The sequence below is a fragment of the Clytia hemisphaerica genome, unplaced genomic scaffold, assembly GCF_902728285.1.
Source record: "Clytia hemisphaerica strain Z4C2 unplaced genomic scaffold, Clytia hemisphaerica genome assembly, whole genome shotgun sequence".
NCBI lineage: Eukaryota > Metazoa > Cnidaria > Hydrozoa > Leptothecata > Clytiidae > Clytia > Clytia hemisphaerica.
The window spans coordinates 3,098,483-3,120,647 of NW_027103286.1; the positions used below are offsets into that span (position 1 = coordinate 3,098,483).

The 22,165-nt window shown below is 36.3% G+C and overlaps 4 protein-coding genes across 4 annotated transcripts; 2 read left to right on the forward strand and 2 right to left on the reverse strand.

The window, feature by feature from the left end:
• Positions 1–1,132: 1,132 nt before the first annotated feature.
• Positions 1,133–4,515, reverse strand: LOC136808565 (uncharacterized). The gene is made up of 3 exons (XM_067065096.1): positions 3,312–4,515; positions 2,785–3,024; positions 1,133–1,266 (listed from the first exon to the last, which is right to left on the reverse strand). The coding sequence occupies exons 1-3, from the start codon at positions 4,513–4,515 to the stop codon at positions 1,133–1,135; spliced, it is 1,578 nt and encodes a 525-aa protein (XP_066921197.1).
• A 4,630-nt stretch (positions 4,516–9,145) lies between these two features.
• LOC136808575 (probable serine/threonine-protein kinase mkcB) lies at positions 9,146–11,219 on the forward strand. The gene is made up of 3 exons (XM_067065108.1): positions 9,146–9,965; positions 10,298–10,420; positions 10,936–11,219. Exons 1-2 carry the CDS (start codon positions 9,146–9,148, stop codon positions 10,417–10,419), a joined length of 942 nt encoding a protein of 313 aa, XP_066921209.1. The 3' UTR covers position 10,420; positions 10,936–11,219.
• Positions 11,220–12,363: 1,144 nt separating this feature from the next.
• On the forward strand, positions 12,364–16,886 carry LOC136808585 (uncharacterized protein DDB_G0290587-like). Its single transcript, XM_067065119.1, has 6 exons — positions 12,364–12,425; positions 12,702–13,091; positions 13,810–14,121; positions 14,335–15,099; positions 15,399–15,518; positions 15,993–16,886. The coding sequence occupies exons 1-6, from the start codon at positions 12,365–12,367 to the stop codon at positions 16,508–16,510; spliced, it is 2,166 nt and encodes a 721-aa protein (XP_066921220.1). The 5' UTR covers position 12,364; the 3' UTR covers positions 16,511–16,886.
• A 369-nt stretch (positions 16,887–17,255) lies between these two features.
• On the reverse strand, positions 17,256–18,726 carry LOC136808593 (melatonin receptor type 1B-B-like). The gene is made up of 2 exons (XM_067065130.1): positions 18,420–18,726; positions 17,256–17,956 (listed from the first exon to the last, which is right to left on the reverse strand). The coding sequence occupies exons 1-2, from the start codon at positions 18,646–18,648 to the stop codon at positions 17,256–17,258; spliced, it is 930 nt and encodes a 309-aa protein (XP_066921231.1). The 5' UTR covers positions 18,649–18,726.
• Positions 18,727–22,165: the final 3,439 nt, after the last annotated feature.

Here is a 22,165-nt window from a genome sequence, read left to right on the forward strand (position 1 = left end):
TGTGTCCGATAATTCCACATTCAAACAGCACAAATATCAATTGTCGCCGACGCTCAACAAACCGTCATCCGACATCAAGTCAACTGTCACTGATGCTCAACAAACCATTGTTCGACATCAAATCAATCGTCGCCGACACTCAACAAACTGTCGTCCGACATTTAACCAATCGTTGCTGACGCTCAACAAACCGTCGCACACAGACTCAAGCTGACGTTCACGTCATCTAATCAANAAAGAAGAAATATGTTTTAAAAGTTTCTTGTGTGTTGGAAAAGTGTCGAGTTTTGTTTAACTTCGCTTTCGATAAAATGTTTCTGCCATAAAGTAAAGAAAAGTGTGTGTAAGCGCTCGTCAATGTCATCTTCGTTCAAGTAACTGAGAGGGCGTGAGTTCAGTGTACCCTCGATTTCACATAAAAAGGTAGAAACTTCTTCAAACTAGAAGAGAATTTCCGAGGATTTTGCGTAGTGATGATTTCACGTTTCTTACTAAGGCGTTCATAAAAACCACCCCACCAAGGCTAAAGCCAATATAAATTCTTGTTTTATGCCCTGTTTCAAGAAAAAGTGCTTCACTTCGCGTGATTTGAAAGTTTTTGCATTATCATGAATTACCAGTTCAGGATAACCTTCCGGGCGAAAAAACGATGATTCCACGAATAAAAAGACTCGTCACCCATGTCAGGCACTAATTCTAAATGCAACGCCCTACTAGTCGCGCAAGTCAGTAGCAAAAATATAGACCTTAGAAAAAGAGTTCTCACACATTTTTCTTTGACGTATAAAGGTCCACAAAATCCAAACCAGTGTGTTGAAAGCAAAATACGCTCAAGTCTATAAGACGGAATATCTGCTGTAGGTGGAGGTAAAAAAGTTCTTTGGTTGAACCTCTTACATATCGTACATTTTCGAAGGATGTCTTTTACACGTTTTCTTCCTTTTGTTAGCCAATATCTTTGTCTCACGAATGCCAATGTTGTTTCAACTCCGTGATGTAACGTCCGTTTATGTGCATCTTCCACAATGAGTTGACTGAGGTGTCCGTCTCTCCTGATGATTGCTGGATGCGATTGATCGTAAGGTAGAGATGTGCCATAACGTCCTTTTAACCGTAAGAGCCGTTGTCGTCTTCATAAAGGTTCAATGATGTCTTCATTTGTCAAAAGAAGCGTCTGTCTTGATGAAGTATTGTTCTTCTTGATGATTCGATCGTGTGCATCTTTGAATTCTTCTGGTGACAGAGTTTGATCCATATTGGTGGTTTCTTTTTGGAATTAGGTTGATAAATCGGAACACATAACCCACAACAGATATGAACTTTTTCAAAGAACCAAAACGAGTAATGTCAACCACGTTAAATAAAGAATTATTGCTTTTGTTCTCGACAACAGATGCTAAGGTTAGAGTTTTTAAATCACTTTTCCGCTTCTCCTTCATAACTTCCACCAGCATAGCTTGGTTATGACACTCAAAAGGCTCAGAATTCAAGGAGAATTTAAAAGAAAACTTGGTCCTTTTTCCCACATTTCAGAATATGTTTCAAAAGGACGAGTAGGAAAATCAGATGGGTTTTCCTCCTCTTGACATGAAACCATTTGTCTCTATCAACCACTTTTCGTACTTTCACCGCTCTGTTCTCTACCCAAGGCTTCCAATCTTTCTCCTTACCTTTGATCCAACACAAATGCAATCCAGAATCCGACCAACACAACGTATCACTAATGTCAACCCTCCCATGAAAGGCTGAACGACATTGTGATAACAGATCAGACAACAAAGACATCCAAGGAGCTCTAACCTAGGAGTACCCAAAACGTTTCAAAGGTGCTATCCTTGTCTTTCCACCACAAAATTCACCGAAACTCCACCTTCCGAAACAAATCTCAAATAAACTACAGCACAATAAACCTCATCCGAACTATCAGAAAAACCCACACAGTTGAACACTCACAAAATCAGTAGTAAGAACAAACCGTTGCAACTTCAAAGTACCAATATTCCTCAAAAGAGCAAGAAAATCAACCCAATACTTCTTTAATTCCTCAGATACATCATCATCCCATCCAACTTTACTCTTACAGAGCAACTGGAAGAGAAACTTGATCCTAGCCGTTTACTGGCGAAATAAAACCCAAAGGGTCATAAAGGAAGGCCAGAAACACTTAAAATGTTCCGCTTAGTCAACTTTAACCTTCACACATCTCGAGAAAACTTCTTAAAATCAAAGACAAAACAATCATCACTACATCCCATTCACTCCTAAAACCTTTTCAAACGGACAAACTCCGCATCCCAATCAAAAGCTTTCTCAACTCAGGATCACTTGTCACCCACTTCCTTAACTCCATACCAGCATCCTTGATAATCTCAGATGTTCTCACAAAAACTGTTACCTTTCTCACCACTCTCAACACCGGATACAAGATCATCCACATAAAAATCATCCATAAGACGCTTAATCAATCCTTGTCAGTCGACAAATACTTCTCCAGATGATGCTTGATAGTACCATTCAACAAAAAGGGGCTTGAAGTCATCCCATCACGACTCTCATAAAACGAAAAACAACCAGTTTAGGATCACCATCCGACTCAAAATCATACCACAAAAACGAACGAAAGAAATCACGATGCTCGTCAAAACCTCAATGTTCAAAAAAGCTTTCTTAATATCCGCCAAAATAGCAACCTTGTTCAAACGAAAACGAATCACATATCAAACACCTTCGACAACAAATTAGGACCAGAATACTGACACTCATTTAAAGAAGGACCATTTATACCACAAGAAGCATCAAAAACAGCACGGATCTTGGTTGTCTCTCTATCTTCCTTCACTACTGGCCTGTGAGGTAAGTAGTGAACTTTACCTACCTCTGCAGAAATCTCATTCTCAGGAACTTTCTCAATAATACCTTCTTTCTTATACTCTTCAAAAACCTCATTATACCTCTTTACCAAGTCTGACTTTTCTAGTCTCTTCTTCAAGGAAACTAATCTCTTCTCAGAAGTCTTAAAATTGTCTGGAATAGTATCATGATCTGGCTTAAAAGGCAACTTCACTTGGTACCTCTCTCCTGTATGGACAATATCTTGCTCAAACTGGTGTACCACACAATCTTTCCTACCAATGTTCTCAACTTCCCAGAAACGATCCAAAGACTCCTTCAACTGTCGATCCGAATCACTTTCAACAGAACACCTAAAGTTCAAAAAACAATAACTATCCTCTTCACTTTTGACCTTGCCTTAACCTTTCCACTCAAAACCCAACCAACGACCGTCTCCGACGCAACTGGACCTGACTTACCTGTTTTGGTCTTACCGGAGAAAAAGTCATGGTAAAAATCAATACCGACAAGAACACCAACTGGGTAATCGATTGAAACCGCATTAAAGGTATCCGCCAACTCTAAATCCATCAAATGATCGTATTTTGAACGATCAAAGACCTTGGATATCGAGCCACAAATCCTCGGGACACAAAGTGCTTCAACAGCTGTGAAAGAGTTGCGGCCTTTGTGTTTAACCTTGATCGTGACAACATCCAAGAACTTGGAAACTTTTTTGCTGTTGTCTCCCTCACCGAAAGTCTTGATGACTACTTTCTCTTTTCTTTCAGACTTCAACTGTAACTTATCTCTCAACGCTTGAGTCACGAAACTCCTTTGACTGCCACTGTCAAACAAAATCTTAGAAAAACTCCCCTGTCTCTTACACTTATCCTGAATATAAGCTGTAGCTGTCTGCAACAAAATAGACTCGCGTTCTGCTCTGGCTGACATAACAAGACCTTGCTGAATTTCTTCTAGTGACTCTCCGTCATCCTGATCTCTCTCTCTGTCTTCTCCACCTCGATCACCATTTCTGACTCTATTCTCTTGATCTCTTCCTCCACGATTTCTATCTCTATCTCTTTCTCGATTTCTCTCGTTCCTGTCTCCCTTTCCAAAACAAATTGCAATGTTATGCTTCCCATTGCAATTCCTGCAAATATACTTTACTCTACACTCTCGCTTCTGATGACCTTTCTTCAAACAGAGAAAACATCTCCTATCTCTCCTCAACATGTCAGTCCTGGACTTGACATTAGTCACCTTTCTACACTTGTGAGATGCATGATCTTTACTACAGAAAACACACTTATCAGCTACATCCTCACTCATACCACCGAAAAGATTCCATGTGGTAGACTTACCTTTGGACGAAGGAGACGATGAAGATCCACCTAAGAATGAGGAACAATTCTCACTAGTTCTGATCTCCTTGTTCATATATTCAATCAACTTGTCTAAAGTCCAAACTTCATCCTCAAAACATCTAGAAATGTGGAAAACTAACTCATCTGGTAGTCGCTCCTTCAAAATCGGAATCAAAAGACTACCATATGTGGAAGTTTCTACGTTCATAGACCTCAAATTTCTGACACAATTCTCCACATCACTAGCTAATTTTCTCAAACTTTCTGTCTCTAACATACTGTCAACCTTTCTTAATTTCAAAAGAGACTCCATGTAAGCTGAAATTAAAACTTGGTGATTCCCATACCTACCTTCCAAAAGTGACAGTGCTTCCTTGTAATTAGCAGCTGTTAAGGACAAACCAGAAACGAAATTCGACGCTTGACCCCCCAAATATCTCTTCAAATAAATAAACTTGTTAATATCACTTAAACTTTCGTCATCATCTACGCAGTCTTGCTAAACTGTTCAATGAAGCCTCTCCACTTCAAAACATCTCCTTTGAAAGTCGGCAATTCTAACTTTGGCAACCTACAAGACTTTGTCACTGACGAAGCAGAACTATTGGCTCTTTCAGGTACAGAATTAGAAACTTTCATGGTCTCAAGGTGAAGTTTCTCAAGTCGAAACTGAAGGTTAGCCAATATTTCGTACGTCGGCTTGACTGCTTCTATACTGTCAAGAACATCCCGCTGAATTTCCTCAGCGTCTAAACTGTTGGCAATCTCGTCATCTAAGGTACTTAGTCCTTCTCTAGAAGTCTCCATTCTCTGTTTCAAACTCACCATTTTAGCTTGCCCCAAATCTTCATTTACTAGCTCTCTATTCGCTTCTTCAATAATCTCTTTGAGACTAGTCCTGAAAGCCTCTCTCCTTGCTTTCTTTCTCGCAAGAGCAGCAGCCATAATAACTTATAAATTCTCCCAAATACCAAAACGTCAAACTTTTACTCAATCAGATAAAAACGCAACAAAATTTTGTCAAAAAATCACCAATAAGTGCTTATAAAAAATTCGTAAAACACGTGTCAAAAGTTAAAAGTATGCAAAAAGACTCAAAAATATCACGTGATTAAATTTTCTCAAAATGTCCACCAGGCTCAAAAACAACCGGTAAAAAATTTCACACACGAATGAAAATGGTAAAAACAATAAACAACCAGTGGACAGTTGTGCTTGATATCAATTATAATCAAAGCTTCCGAAAAAGGAAAGTTTTCACACCAAAATGTAGCACTCAAATAAAGACGGCTGAAAAATTCAATTCATAAAATAATCACACAAAGCTTTTAGCAATTAAAAAAATTACTCACCAAAATGTCTCTCACTCAAAAGACAGCTGCCGAACCAATTCATCAAAAAGCACGCTATGACAATTCCTTTTCAACACTAACTTGTGCACGAGGGCAACAAATAAAAAGTTTAAAAATTCCGTAAATCACAAAAATGCACGAAGAAACCAAATTTCAGCAACAACACTATCATTTAAGGGCTCTGACCATAGTGAATTTTTCATAATTGCCGTGTTTGAAATGTGTTTTCTGACTGATGTAACCAACAAAACTATGGCATGTTATACATTTTCTGTTAGACAAACTATTTCTGAATCTGAAAATTCAAAAATTTCAATGAAAAAATTTGATGAAGAAGAAAATGAAGACTTTTGCGAGGAAGAGTATTTCAACTTTGAAGAGCTTAGTTTCGGCGAAGAAAAAACATTTTGAAAAAATTTTGGCAGTAGATGGTGTATCTTTTACCGAACAATAAAAATTTTTGCGGAAAATTTTTGTAAATGCTTCTTTGTCTCGAAATCTTCAAAATAGTGGTTTTTCATCAATTTTTCATCTGGATTTTGCTTAAAAAAACAGTCATAACTTTTGACACATCTTTTTAGAAAAATTTTCCGCAAAATTTGAAATAGTTCAATTCTTTGCGGACAGTGTAAAGAAATTTTGAAACAAAAAGGTTAATTACCCATTAAAACTTAGCACTTTTTATAAAAGAAGGTGATGCAACATATTATTAACGTCTTTTTAAAGTTCGTAACGTCATTTCTGCAATTAAATTCTTAATTACTCTGAAGGGATTTGATTAAAAAGCAATTTATAAAGGCAATTCTTTGTTAAAAGTGTTAAAGAACCTAAAACATAACTTTTATGTTCAAATACTAAAATCAATTTTCCGACTATGGTCAGAGCCCTTAAAAAGAACTCTCCCGTACCACAGACGTTGAAAATTTATATGAGAAATACTTTAAAAATCCTTCGACTAATTTAAAAGAACGACTACTAAGCCAAGACCATCACAGCGAAAATAACACGCAAAGAAGAAAATGTAAAAAATTTGAAAAGAAAGACTCAATAAAAACAAAAGCAATAACCTTTACTTAGCCTATGGCCTTCAATACCGCTAAGACTCAAAGATTAAGGGCTCTGACCATAGTCAGAAAATAGATTTTAGTATCTGAATATAAAAGTTATGTTTTAGATTCTTTAACACTTTTAAAGAATTGCCTTTATAAATTGCTTTTTAATCAACCCCCCTTAAGAGTAATTAAGAACTTAATTGCAAAAATGACGTTATGAACTTTAAAAAGATGTTAATAATATGTTGCATCACCTTCTTTTATAAAAAGTGCTAAGTTTTAATGGGTAATTAAGCTTTTTGTTTCGAACTTTTTTCAAATTTTCCGCAAAGAATTGAACTATTTTAAATTTTGCGGAAAATTTTTCTAAAAAGATGTGTCAAAAGTTATGAATGTTTTTTAAGCAAAATCCAGATGAAAAATTGATGAAAAACCACTATTTTGAAGATTTCGAGACAAAGAAGCATTTACAAAAATTTTCCGCAAAAATTTTTATTGTTTGGTAAAAGATACACTATCTACTGCGAAAAATTTTTAAAAATGTTTTTTCTTCGCCGAAACTAAGCTCTTCAAAGTAGAAATACTCTTCCTCGCAAAAGTCTTCATTTTCTTTTTCATCAAATTTTTTCAATGAAATTTTTGAATTTTCAGATTCAGGAATAGTTTGTCTAACAGAAAATGTATAATATGCTATAGTTTTGTTGGTTACATCAGTCAGAAAACACATTTTAAACACGGCAAATATGAAAAATTCACTATGGTCAGAGCCCTTAATATCAAAACTGATGAAGGAAACGCGATACCTCAACTCCTGACGTATTTTCCAGTTTGATCTGCTTCCGTTCCAATGATCTTTAGATGGGTTCTGTATCAGCAAATCGGTGCGCCATGTAAAAACCTGATGTCCCTAGGTTTCAGAGGGTTGTATTTTAGCTGGTCGGTCTTTAGCAATAATAGTCGAATCTTGATTTATTAGTTTACATGCTTCTTCCGTTCACTTTAGATAATTATGAAAAGTAACTACTCAAAAACGTGAGTTCACAAGTTTAAATACATGGAAGACCACGAGATAATCACGTGATCTTAGAATAATAAAAATATACAAAGAAAGAAAAGATAAAAGATAATTATGCGAAATATGCTAATTATGAAAAATTATGTAATATATTTTACAATAACTAAAAAATGCTGATTTTAAGCCCCTTTTAAGCCAATTAGTGAAGTTAGCACAATGAGAAGTACATTGGAACCTCTGATTAGTTGTTCGTTTTTTATTTCGGGTCCAAATCTCGGAAATAAACCACAAAATAAAAACAGCCGCCTGGGCAAGAATTTTCTATTTCTTATTTATAAAAAGAAAAAAATCTTTTTTAGCTCCACAATAAATCTTCAAAATCTCTTTTTTAGCTGCAATCTCCTCCAATCCAATAGTTCAGCAAGCTGAAGTACAAGTTCATGTACACGAAACTTTGTATCTGAATATTTCTTTGCAAAATCTGACAACTGGCGACACAATAATAGCATTTAACATCTTGTCTGGTAAGGTAGCTATCAATAATTGGGATAAGGATCGAGTTAAACCAGAAACTCTAGAAAAGGTGTATCCTAAGCCAGAAAATACTTTCGGTGGTCGCTTGGAAATGATATTTTCACCAGAAGAGCAACGTGTCACTGTCATCATAAAGGATATGCAATACCAACAGGATGGAATGATCATCGAGTCAGTTTTAATCAATCAACGAAAACAAGGGGGTTTCAAGACAGCTCAGAGTGCCACCAACATATCAGTTATTAGTAAGAATGAATTCTTTCATTATTATATATCAAATAATAAAACCTAAATAGTTTTCGGCAGCACGTTTTGATACGTTGCTCTTGAAGGAGAAACGATATAATTAAAAGTAACACTTCGATGAAAAGATAATCTTAAAGGGAAAAATTTTAAGACTTAAAAATCTTTTAGCCTACTTTGAAGGGTGTGGAATGTGATTTTTTTTGGGTCAGACTTTATCAGGATACGAGGTTAACAATTGGCGTTGGAAACCAAAGTTCAAATCTTTAGACACCATCTATAATGTTTTGAAAGATTGCATTGCATATGAATTTCTCTTTCCAATACTATTTAAGGTGAACCAAATGCAAACTCATCACCATTGAAAATGAACAATACGCAATATCAAATCGATGCTGGTGAAACTTTGAATCTGACTTTGATCATGAGTGGCAACCCTCAACCTAACGTGACATTTAAGCTTGAAGATGAGAAGCTCAATGTTTTGGTAACAGAGATTTCAAAATTAAATCGCACGTATAAGTATGAAGTACTAAGAAACATTTCAACTGAAGATTGCGGAAAGAATTTGTCATTTACAGCTTCTAATGAATATGGAACTATTCACCAGCATACTGTCCTTGTTGTCGATTGTGAGTATGCTTTATTTAAATTCCTCATTCTAAAGCATTGCATTCCATACATCTCATACGAGACGAAGAACAGACTTTCATAATCATAATATAAATGCAAGTTTAGTTAGAGTCGATGAATCAGTATACAGCCATTGTTATTTTCCTTGTAATTTTAGTCGATCCGAAAGCGACAAACCTGACAGCAAAACTAGAAGAGGAATGTTTGACGGTGAATTATACTCTGGTCGACCCAGGATTATGCAATGTGACGTATACACTGCGATTGCTTGAAGATATGAACGCCACACGTGCATTTGTTGTGAACCAAGATGTTACGCAATCACAAAGTATAGACACACCAATGGAAGAAGAAGAAGACACAGAAAAATCTTTATCCTTAAGCACACATTCGAAAGCCACGCCAATGGTCCAACCTATCGAAGCAGAATCGATCAGTCAAATAACCTCAATATCTCAAACAATATCAGGTGAATCTATACAACCAACATTATCGTACAGAGAGTTGTCAACAACACCAACAACCGTTTTACAACCAACTACAGACAACACGACACAACAAAACGTATTAAAATCGTTTCAACTCAGTTACAACACAACAACATATGAGTACTGTTTTGACAATGTCACAATACTTGATAAATTCAAAAACTCATTGACAATCTCTATCCTCGGACAGTATGGGAACAAAACTTCACTATCTGCCACAACCAAAGCAGTACGAATTCTAACACCTGCTCCTACAACCAATCCAACTACCTCCCCAGTCCCTAACACGACCACAACAACAACAACGGCAGTAACGACGAGATCACCCAACACAACATCACAACAAACAACACCACAACCACAAAATACAACCATCCAACCAACAACAGCCGAAAAGAATACAACGCGAAGTCCATCAGTCACAACGACCAAACCTAAGGACCCAGGTATTAGATAATCATGGTATCTTTTAAAGCCGTTCGTCAATTAAAAAAGTACCTTATTTGCTTTTCAATTCTGTCTAAATTTTACTTTTAAATACTTTGTGGGAGATTTGACCCACCCAGTGCTCTAAATGATATTTTCAATTGAAAATCAAACACAAATTTGTGCCAATGTACTATTCATAGTGCTTTTTAAAGTCGTTCATCGCACAAGAACAGTTGCCTTTCAATGCTATCCAAATTTATTCTTGTAGAATTTAAAGGTTGTGTTTTGGTTGGAGAGCAAAGAAATCAATGTTAAAGCCTGATTTAAAACATAATTTAATACCTTTCAGACGAAGAAGACACTTGTGATGATGACAAGAAGAAGTTGGTGATCGCCATGTTTGGTGGAATCATAGGTGCCGTGGCTGTCATCGCTTTGATCGTCATCATGCTTTCTATCTGTAAAGATTAAGGTATCGAGAATGAGTGAATGAAACGGAAAACAACTATATTCTTCTACTGACTTTTTCTTTTACTTCCAAAAGTCTTAGAATCCTTTATCTGGCACTCGATGTAAAAATTTCTTCCGACACGCTAAAGCTCTGAAGGACCAAAAAAATTTTCAACATCACATATGGAAGGTTTGGATTCCAGAATTTTGCAAGACTGCGTCAAGGATTTTGCAGAGCTTGCACTATCCCATTCCCAAAAATGCTTTTGCATCCTATGACTCAGCTGGAAAACTTTTCACCTCTCAGGTGACTATCAACCCCCAAATCTACTTGGTCTATTTAGAGCTTTAGCTTTAGCTAACCAATTCACCATTTGAATATTAGATATTTGATTCTTAAAAGACGAAGACAAGACGTCTAGAGAATTATTTTCGTTAAACTTTTGCGCTTTCGCTCAAATCTAAGTAAGGTGGTTAATCATGGAAATTAACAATGTTTTCAGGGGAAACAATCTCTTAATCATTTAATTATTTCAGACAAAGAAGTGGAGGAATGTGACCGAGAGTACTTGGAAGAACAAGGTGCTCTCCCTAAGAGAAAAAGAGTCCATGATTTCACTAAAGAAAGCTTTGGAGAAGGCAAGTCAAGTCCAGCGAGGAGGAGACACAGTGATGAAAAGAAATCGAAGAAAAACCATGGTTTTGAAGATAGCTGTACGATCGAGACAAATTTCGGTGGTGATTTCAGCAAAACAAGAGGCGGGAAAATCAAGAAGGTGGAACAGACCGGAGAAGCTGCAAAAAGCGTAGGACAAAAGACTGGTACCAAGGAGACTGGAACGAGTTTCAATGTTGGTGATTTCACTGTTGGCGGGAAAACGATCCCGAAATTGATCACTGTTACTGAAGTAGATTCACAGGAGAATTTGAAGAATGTTATTGCCATGAAAGAAAAGAAGGGTGGGAGTGTCAGTGGGTCTGCTACTAGTTCAAATATCTCGACTATTGTTCTTCAGAAATAAGACAATGGTTCGAGTCAACAAGATGATTATTATACAGTGGAGTCTCCATAACTCGAACCTCTATAACTGGAATGTTGCCTTAACTCGAACAAGTTTGGTGGTTCCTTTAGTTAACAATGCTTTGCAAACTAGTCTCCATAATTCGAATTTTCCATAACTCGAACTAATTTGCGTTCCCCCGTGTGTGTTCGAGTTATGAAGACTCCATTGTATTTAGCTACCAAGCAGCAATGTATTGTAATAATATTTGACTTTCAGAAAGTCAGTTTGTGTATTGTTTGTATGTATTTAATGAATTTGATTCGGTTTAGCATTTATTTGGTTGTTTATGGATTAAAATTGAAAAGTTTGAAAATTCATTGCAGAATATTTTGCAGGGAATAATTATCACAACTGAGGGAAAAACTACATTTAGTAGACTAGCATAGTCCGTATAAAAAACTCTGGTCTGGAAACTTATTGTTTATGAAATCGATTTGCTCAGGTTAGATCACGTTACCAAGTATTCCTCTTGGGATTGGTTTAAGATTTAATCACCATAATCAAAGAGCGAGCAAAACAAACTAATTTCTCAAACACAAGTTCAATTAAGAAACAATGGAAAGAAACAAAAGGCTTCGAGACCGGTTTTTTTTATACGGACTATGGTAGGGTTGCATGAACTGAAACAGGGATTTTATTTCTATACACAAACACACAGAGAAGGCGGTTCAAGAAAATATATATTCATATTTACCTTGTTGTTCAATGAGCGTTTGATCATCTTGGGTTTCGCCATTACTGTCAACAAACAATCGGATACAGCAAGGCACGGCAAAGACACGTTATGATTCCGAACGACTTCAGGATGTCAATTATTTTTCATATTTTTAAATTTATTTTTCACTTCCTTTTTATTTAGAATACTAAACGAAAGAAATAAAACTAACAAATACATAATAATAATGGAAATGAAAATGAGGAACGAAGCGTCCATAATTGGTATTATCTTGTTGCTGGTGATTGGTAAGAAGGTTATTCATTCATTTTCTCCAACTTAGCCGTCCGAACACCTGTGAAGGCTGACGAAAGAATTGGAACCATTCGTTTAGTTCTGAAGAAACTGATTACCTTGAGGAAACTAATTTTTGCAAGAAATGATTCTGATGAATTTGGCGAGACTTGCTAAAATATTTCGTACTTAGTTCTCGTTAAGTTTCTTTTGCATACAAAAATGTTTCCTTATAGTGAGTGACGAAGCATAGAAATAAAATCATTCATTCATTTTTCTCCATTTTTAAGGTTTGGAGGGATCTTTCAATCCAGTCGTTCAACAGAGTGAAGTGCAAGTTCATTTCAATCAAACGTTGTCCATGAATATTTCCTTACAAGGTTTAGTATTTGGTGACAATGTCGTAGCTTTCGATATTTACGCCGGAGATGGTACTGGTAGAGCAATCAACACTCTTGGTAAAAATGGACAATTTTTGGTATTTGTTAAGCCTGCAGACGATAATAAATTCGGTGAACGATTGGAGATGGACTTCTCGAAAGAAGAACAGCGCTTGACTTTGATGATCAAGAACATGAAATATGAAGAAGATGGAATGGTCATCAAATCGAGATTGGTTTACACAAATGCAATAGGTGCATTCGTAGGTCGTGAGAACTCCACTATTGTTAAAGTCATAGGTGAGTAATCAGAGTTTATTTTACAAAATAAATCGTCAAATAAAAGAATATCCAACGAAAGAGACACATACCCCAAAGGGATTTGGCACTGGATATGGAAAATAATGTATATGCTGCCTAAAAACAATGTGCACGTGTGCAGTCTTTAAGGCTGGACCCTTAAGTCTTGGGGACACAAGAAGTTTTTCGCGTTGGTGCAATGTAACATGCTCCATCCCACCAACCTGAAACGCTTTTTCGTGTCTCCACCCCATTTTTACTTTAATAACATTTGTGCTTCTCGCATTTTTGTCCCTGGGACAATGGAGCAAAATTGGTTCGAATCAATTTTGTTCCATTGTCCCAGGGACAATGTCATCGTGTCTTTTGGTTATTTCCCTCACTTTTTGTCCCATGAAACAAAAAAAGAAACCATGAGACACGCACTTTCTTCCTTGTGTTGGTGGGATGGAGCATGTTGCAATGCACCAAAGCGAATAAAACTTCTCGTGTCCCCAAGCCTTTACACTTCCTTTTAATATTTTTCCAAAAAAAAAAAAAAATTATTTCTCACAGTACAGTATTTAACCTACTTAAGAGGGCAAATTTTATTGAAGTTTCCCAAATTTTATCACATGGTTTTGTATATTACCTTGAGCTTTCTCCTTCTCCCCCATCCCGCAAGTGCACAATAAACAACAAGATTTATTTCTTGAAATTTCTGTCTTTACGTTTAAAGGAGCACCTGGGCGATGTGAAAATGAGACTCTTGAAGACGAACCTTCAATGGATTCTTTATCATACCTCGAGATCAACGCAACAGAAACTTTAAACTTCACCAGATATATATGCGGAAATCCTCGACCGAACGTTACTGTCAACTTTGGAGGTGAAGTCTTGGACGTGGTGATGACAAATGTATCAAAACATTCGTACAAATTCGAAGCAAAGAAAGAAGATATTTCAACAGAAGATTGTGGGAAGAAATTTTCATATACAGCGTCAAATGAGTATGGCGAAATCAACCAAGAAACAGAATTGAGTGTTAGATGTAAGTTTTAAAACTCCAGTTGAAGATTATCTTGACATTGTTTTCCTTCTTTCTAAGTTTCAATGTTTCAATCATTTCGTCACCTCTCCACTCTATAAATCGAGATTTGAAGATTTTGGCGCCCAATTGGTTTAGGAGCTTCACTCACTAATTTATTCACGTTAATGATGTGATCAAAATTTGATTTGACATACTCAATATTTTTAATTTCAGTCGATCCAACTCCGAAGTCGGTTTCATCGAAGAAAGAGAATTTCTGTATCACCACTGAATTCGAGCCAACAAATGCTGGGGCATGTTTAGCGACCTATGCTGTCGTGTACTATGTCGAACAACCTACTACAACTACAACGACCACCACTACCACAACTACAACGACAACGACCACCCCTACAACAACGACAACAACTACAAGGATGGCACCGACCACACGATACAACACAACAATCGCTCCAACCAGGAATACGAATATCACAACAAATCCTCCGACAGTACCAACAACAAACACAACAGTTAAGAACGAAACCAACAACAATTCATCTTCTGAACACTTTTTCGCAGAGGACACAAGCATTATGAACAACGTTGACAGCAACAGTGGCAACTTTATCATTCTCATGAGATTTGATTTAAACTCAACCCAAACCACTCACGAATATTGTTTCAACGCTACGGAAAACAACAGCACTTTCTCTTACAATACCATGTCAGCAAATGACTTTTACAACATACAAGCTGTACAAGTTGTTGGTGATTTCAGGGGCCACGAAAGTAAATCTCCGATGATCACACCAAAGCTTATCACAACAACCACAACAACAACAACAACCACAACGACGACAACAACGACCACTACACCAACGACGACCACAACTTCAACGACAACCACGACGACACCAGAGCCAACAGAGCCTACAACAACCACAACCACAACAATGGAACCGAAAGAAACAACAGGTGCTCCCCCTGAAACTGGAGGTAAGTCCTTCACACACAATTCAGTTTAGCAAATTTTTCAAATTGCCACCTTCGGAAGTTCGCAGTTCGTGAAGAAAATACGGTATGTTTCAAACTTCCTACTGTTCAACTGCTTCCTTTGGAAGTTGACAGTTGGAGGAAAAAATACAATCTGCACAGAGAAAACTTAAAAATATCTCCTTCTTGGCCACCTAAGCAGCATCAATATTAACATTTTTTCTTCGACACTTTCAACACTCGAATAGCATTTTGAGTCTTTTACAAGTCTCTCATATCATCCCCTTTCTACCATGTCTTAGAAACGAGTGAAGAAGAACGAAAGAAGAAGGTTTTGGTTACAGCGATCGGCGTCGGTTGCGGATTGTTAGCATTCATGATTCTCCTTATCATCGTATGGTGTATTTGTTGCAAACGAAAAGGTAACCCTTCACGATATTAACGTCGTTTACGGTTTGAAGCGCATTACTCACACGTTTTGTATAAAAACATAGGGTTTTGATATTTGGAATATATTAAGGCTTCGTGGACTCTTAAACATCCGATTTCTTAGAAAATCGTACAGAAATACTCAAACAATGGTGATATTAAGACTTAAAACTTCAAAAAGTTTAGATCATCCGAAGGATTAAAGATTTTTGGATAACTCGTATCCTGAGAGTTACTAAGTGACCATTTATCACATCTGATCTTGCTTGGACGTTGAGAATTATAATTATAATTTGATTTAAATCTCATTAAGTCAGATATCGAGGCCGTAAGCGAGTTATTGCCAGGCCCCACGCGCCATGCATCTCTAATAGTTCAAGTGTCCAACATTATACAATGAGAATGACAAAAATTATAAGAGAAATCCAATAAATGAATATTTTTAACCAAATGACTTTTTTTCGCAGAATCGGGTAAGAACAATCTTCAGATGAAATCCATTCATGAATATGACGCTGAGGCAAACGGATCGACTTCAAATGGTGATATAAATGAACCCCAATTGACAGGATTCGAACCATCCAAAACCGATTTGACAGACGGGGAAAAAGTCGGGAAAACGGAATCGAACAATAACATAAGCGAGAACGGGAAGGTAAAAAATGGGGATGCAGGCGTTATCAATGAAACCTTTAAAGATGATGACGAAGATGGTTCCCATACGTTAAACGTAGATAAGGATGAATCCAATCTATCAAATGACGAAGAGGAGAATTCCAATACTTCAGACGACGAGAAGGATAAGTCCAATCCACCAAATGGGGAATCTGATAACAAACCAGAATCTCCAAAAACGAATCATGAGTCTGACGAAAAGAATGAGAAGGTTTCGGCAAAGAAAAATGAAATTTCGGAATCTTCGATTGAATCCGAAAGTAAACCCGATTCCCCGATTGAAGAAAATGAATCATTCGAGGTAATTTAGACTTAACCGAAAGTCATTATGTTAGCGATTGTATATTTGTGAATAAACGAATATGAAAAGTTTCTTTCAAATCATCATTTTTCTTCGTGACGGATATGATGGAGTCAGATTCAGTTATAATCCTACAAAAGAAAGTTTACGAATATCACAAGGTCATGTACGTTACATCAAAATGAAAAGTGGAATAAATGAATTGCATGCTGGGAAGGGTCTGAATACGTGAGGTTTGAACCAATTCATTTTTAGAAGTAACAACAACAAACGTTTTAACATCTAGGTACTGCTTTTTTTTTAAGTTTTGTTACGCTTTGTACATAAACTATTTTTACCATAAAATAATCCATACTGTATACACTCATTTTTTGAGAACTTTTGATTCTTTTTTCGATTTCCTTACCCAATTTCGTCATAATGAGAGCCAAAATTCCGAAATTGGAGCTTTTCGTCAAAGATTCTAGAAATTATATCTCACAATTCCATCCAAACTTTGGGTAAATTCCGCCAGTCCATACAAAAAAAAAACAGATTCCGCTTCAGACCGTTATGATGTTTTTCTAGATCAGTTTTTCATGCTCTTTCGATTTTGCCCATAGCGTTTTGCATGTAGATTTAGAAGAAACCGCCAACTTCGATAAAGCGGGAAATATGACATAGCATTTTGTAAATCCGTTCTTTATTTATTCCAACTTGTTTTCATAATCCATTTTATATCCGAACTCCCTTTAAAAATAAAACAAAGAGAATATCAGTTAACAGTAGTTGAGATGGGTTCAGATGATTTCTGACTGGTTGAAATTTCGCTATGAATGTTCGTCTTTCCCAACATTCGTTTAAAGGCTCTTTTGAACATAGGGTCACTCATGACATAAATAACCGGGTTACAACACGAATTAGACAAACCAAATAAACTGACAACCAAAAAGAGATGTGTGAAGACTTCCAAGGAGATGGTTCCGGGATTGTTGGTGTTCACTTGTACAATAATCAACCAAGCAAGCATCGGTAGAAGAAACACCAAATAACACGCGATCAGAAGAGTAACTTTCCTGGTTAACTTGACTTGCCGTTGCTCGTTCACTTTCGACGTCCCCGATGCAGCATTCGCGATACGTTGTCGGCTTCGTTTAACAGCTCTCCAAATGATAATATAACAGATGGTCAGTGCTGTAATCGGGCCCACTACAAAACAGAAATTGGCCCATACGAAATAATAAACATTGTATACACAACCGAGTGCCAGACCAAAGAAAATGCACCAATAAGAAGCGATGGTGATGTTAAGCTTTCTATTAGTCATGTAGATGTTATAGTTTGAGAGTTTGGTGAGATGAAGATAGCGATCGTAAGCGATGAAGACAACAGATGAGGACGAACAGCCGACCATCCAAATACCGAGCACCATGTAAATATCTTCAACAACGCACGTGTTGGATGTCATCTGCCAACCTGTTCAAAAAACGAACAATGTAAACATTATAAGTATAAAACATTATAAGTATAAAATCATTACGACGCCTTTATGTGGATGGACCCAAGCGCCACGGAGTATTTCACTTGAGTTTTTATACCAGACGATGACTCACACAATTTCCCCGTTCATTGAGCCTACAATATATAGTATTTATGCATCCATGGGGTTTATTCTAAGCACTAACTATAGAGAAATAAGCACATCATAGCATTCCAAGGTAGCTTATAGACTTATACACGTCAAATACCTTTTCTTGTGTTTATTTGTTAGATGTTGATATCACAAGAAGTACAGTTGAGTCTACATATCTCAAACACGAACGAGTTATGGAGTAAGGTTTATAAGGCATTGTTAACTGAAGGGACTAGCAAAAATTGTTCAAGTTAGGGAGATATCGAGTTATAGAGGTTCGAGTTAAAGAGATTTCACTGTACATACCATTCTTTATCAACCATACAGCCATTGGCGTAACCATATATCCCACACAACAATCACTCAATGCCAGTGATGTTAGAATCTTGTTCGATTTTGTTCGATTAGAAGGTCGCCAAAGGACGATCAAACAAAATGTATTACCCAGGGCTGCCATTAATGCAGAGAGGATGTAGAAAACAGTTGCGATGGAACCCAGGGTGTTCGGTATTATTGCAAAAACCTGAAGACACATGATGAGGGAGGTAAATGCTTCAGCCAAAGATTGTTTTTGTTTGTCGAATAAAATTCACCAACTAATATTCCTTCTTTCTTCCCGTTTTTTCTTTAATTTCAGAGAAATAATCATTTTTCGCATTAGATCAAAATTTCAGTCCCAGCAGTATTATTCGAAAAACAAATTATTTAACATAACATATTTATTTGAAAAGGTGGAGTGTTCTATTTCATACAACCCTTATTTTGATATATCTCATAAGAAAAATGCTGTTTTGTTTTTAAAGAAAATTAATTGGAAAATTAATTGGAAAAATTGGAAAAAGAAAAAGTGGCTGAGGAAACACAGTGATAAAGTTTCAATAAGAATTCCAAATTAAAAAAAGTCCGGAATTGGAAATTCTGTAATTGATAAAATCGGACACAAGAACACAGAGAACACAAGATCTGGATTTGGAAATTCTGTAATTAATAAAATCGGACACAAGAACACAGAGAACACAAGATTTGGATTTGGGAATTCTGTAATTGATAAAATTGGACACAAGAACACAGAGAACACAAGATTCAGTCTTACCATTTTAAAATTTATTTTTCCCATCGCGGACACAAGAACACGGAGAACACAAGATTCGGATTTGAATTCTGAAATTTTTCAACTTTTAATTAGAATACGGAATTAAATAGCCTGAATCTTTGATAATAAATACCCNAATAGACGATATCGGCTTTCGATAAATGCAATGCATTCTGGTTTCTAGGGACTCTCAAAGGAATTATAATAGATTATAATTCCTTTGAGAGTCCCTAGAAACCAGAATGCATTGCATTTATCGAAAGCCGATATCGTCTATTGTCGAAACAATCGCTCGGTTATTGAATTGATCGTCTAATTTTTTTTATCTGGCACCCAGATGGTGAATTTCATCCGACACGCTAAAGCCATTGAGTTTCAAGGGCTAGAGGTCAATCTCTTTGGTAGGATTTGAAGCCAACAAATCCTACCAAAGTTGCGCGGCCTTGAGCGACCCGCCTAGTATTTACACAAATGACAGATTGAAACTAAAATTTACCGCATAATTTTGAAAAATATATCACTCAAAAACAAAGGAATTGCTAGATTCAATCCGTCATCAAAAATACGGCGCATATTTAAAGCTTCACTTTTTCTTGCCTGAGAAAGGTTAGAGATTGACCTCTAGCCCTTCGGGCTTGAAACTCAATGGCTAAAGCTCTGAAGGTCGGGAAAGTTTTCACAACTGGATAGACTGGAGTCGTTTATAATGCGTGTAATACAGTAGTATAGGCGTTATATGATAATACGATAATTGTTACGGGATAATATTAGTTTGTATAAACGACTGGAAGAATCCGGTGTTCCGGCCTTATAGAATCCCCGGCTAGCTACGCAGAAACTTGCGTAGCGAGAAAACAAAGGGTTTTTTCTGAAAACAAAAGAAAGCTTTTCTCGGACGGTGGTGCTTCCGTAAGAATTTGGCGCGCGAAAGGTAAGGAGAAATTAATTTTTGATCAAGCAACAACAAACTCTCAAAACAAAATGAAAGACGAAAAAAAAAAATACACACAACAAATCAACACACATTTTTTTTTTCAAGAAAAGGTTTTTTTTGAGCGGAGAAAAAAATTATAATTGCAATATTGACATGCCACCATAGACATGACACTTTTCTTTTGTTTGGAGGGAGCTAGTTTAAAACAAACGAGAAAAATTTTTCGAGAGAGAAAATTGTTGTGTGTTCTGATTTCTCCTTTTATGTGTTTCGACCAACGGTGTTGTGTGCGTCTCGATTGTTTTTTCTAAACCAATCAAATCGATTTTAGTGTGGTCGTGTTACAAAAGTACAGGCTGTTTGTAGGTAAAAAATAATTATATAGCTGAAACTTTCTCCAGACCTTCTCTATAGGATGCTTATGCCTCAGGAAAAAATCCCCTAAAATCCCACTGGTGGAACATCCCTTTTTTGGGCAATTTCAGACAACATCAGGTATACCATTCGAAAGCTCTCAAAAAACTATACAGAAGACTTTTAAACGGGTATGGCCGATTTCATTACCTAACTCGAGATATTTCATGCGCAAGTTCCACTTTTCGCCACATTTTGGTCTAAAATTGACCAAAAATTGCATCTAGGGGATTTTTTTCCTGAGGCATAAGCATCCTATAGAGAAGGTCTGGAGAAAGTTTCAGCTATATATTATTTTTTTCCTGTAAATTATGCTAAACGGACCCCACTATTTACGAAATCAAAACAAACTGTTTTTTTCGGAACAAGCCCCCTTGCCTGGATTTTTTTTTCATTAGCAATAGCAAACCAATATTAATATGAAGCTTTTGGCTTGCACAAAGGTTTCTAGACGACTAAAATTTGTTCCCTCCATTACTTTTTGTTTTATTTCTACTATATCTGAATTAGTCGTCTAGCTTGCTAGACTAACAACTGGAAGGTTTACACATAGATATATTTTATATATCTATGGTTTACATTACGGAATTTTGCGAGACCGCGTCAAGAATTTCACACTCCTCGCTCGTTGCGGTGGCAAAATTTCTCAATATACCTGCATGTTTTTTTTATAAAGCATACAAAAATCCGAAAACAGGCTCAGAGATGCTTAGGTCGAAAGCTTAAAGGGACATAACAGTACTTGCGAAATTTGTAAACAAACTGTATGCAGCGGATACAAAATCAAAACATGTCACGTGTCAAAATAAAAAATCAAACCAAATATATGGCTAATTTTGATTGTTCAATTGTTTTACAAGTTTGTTTTGGACACGTGATTTTAATTGTTCTCTTTAATGACACGTGGTTCGCACAATGTTTACATTTTACTACTGCAATGTCCCTTTAAGGACTCTGACCGTAGTCAAAAAAATAATTTTGGTATTATTGAGCATAAAAGTTATGTTTCAGGTTCCTTTACACTTTTAACAAAGAATTGCTTTTTGATCAAATCCCATAAAAGTAATTAAGAATTTAATTGCAAAAATGACGTTATGAACTTTAAAAAGACGTTAATAATATGTTGCATCTTCTTCTTTTATAAAAAGTGCTTAGTTTTAATGGGTAATTAACCTTTTTGTTTCGAAATTTTTTCAAACTGTCCGCAAAGAATTGAACTTTTCAAATTTTTCGAAAAAATTTTCCAAATTGATGCATCAAAAGTAATAGCTGTTTTTCTATGAAAATTGGGATGAAAATAGGTCAAAAAGCACTTTTTTCAAGATTTTGAGATATGAAGTAAGCTTTTTTTAGTTTGCTAAAGGATACACCATCTACCACAAAAGTTTTTTCAAAATATTTCTTCTTCGACCAAACTGAGCTCTTCAAAGTTGAAATACTCCGGTGCAAAAGTCTTCATTTTCTTCTTCGTCAATTTTTTTCTTTGCGACTCATAAATTTTCAGACTCGAGGATAGTTGGCCTAACAGAAAGTGTATAACATGTCAAAGTTTTGTTAGCTACATCAGGCAGAAATTTATATTTTGTACTTGACAAATATCAAAATTCACTA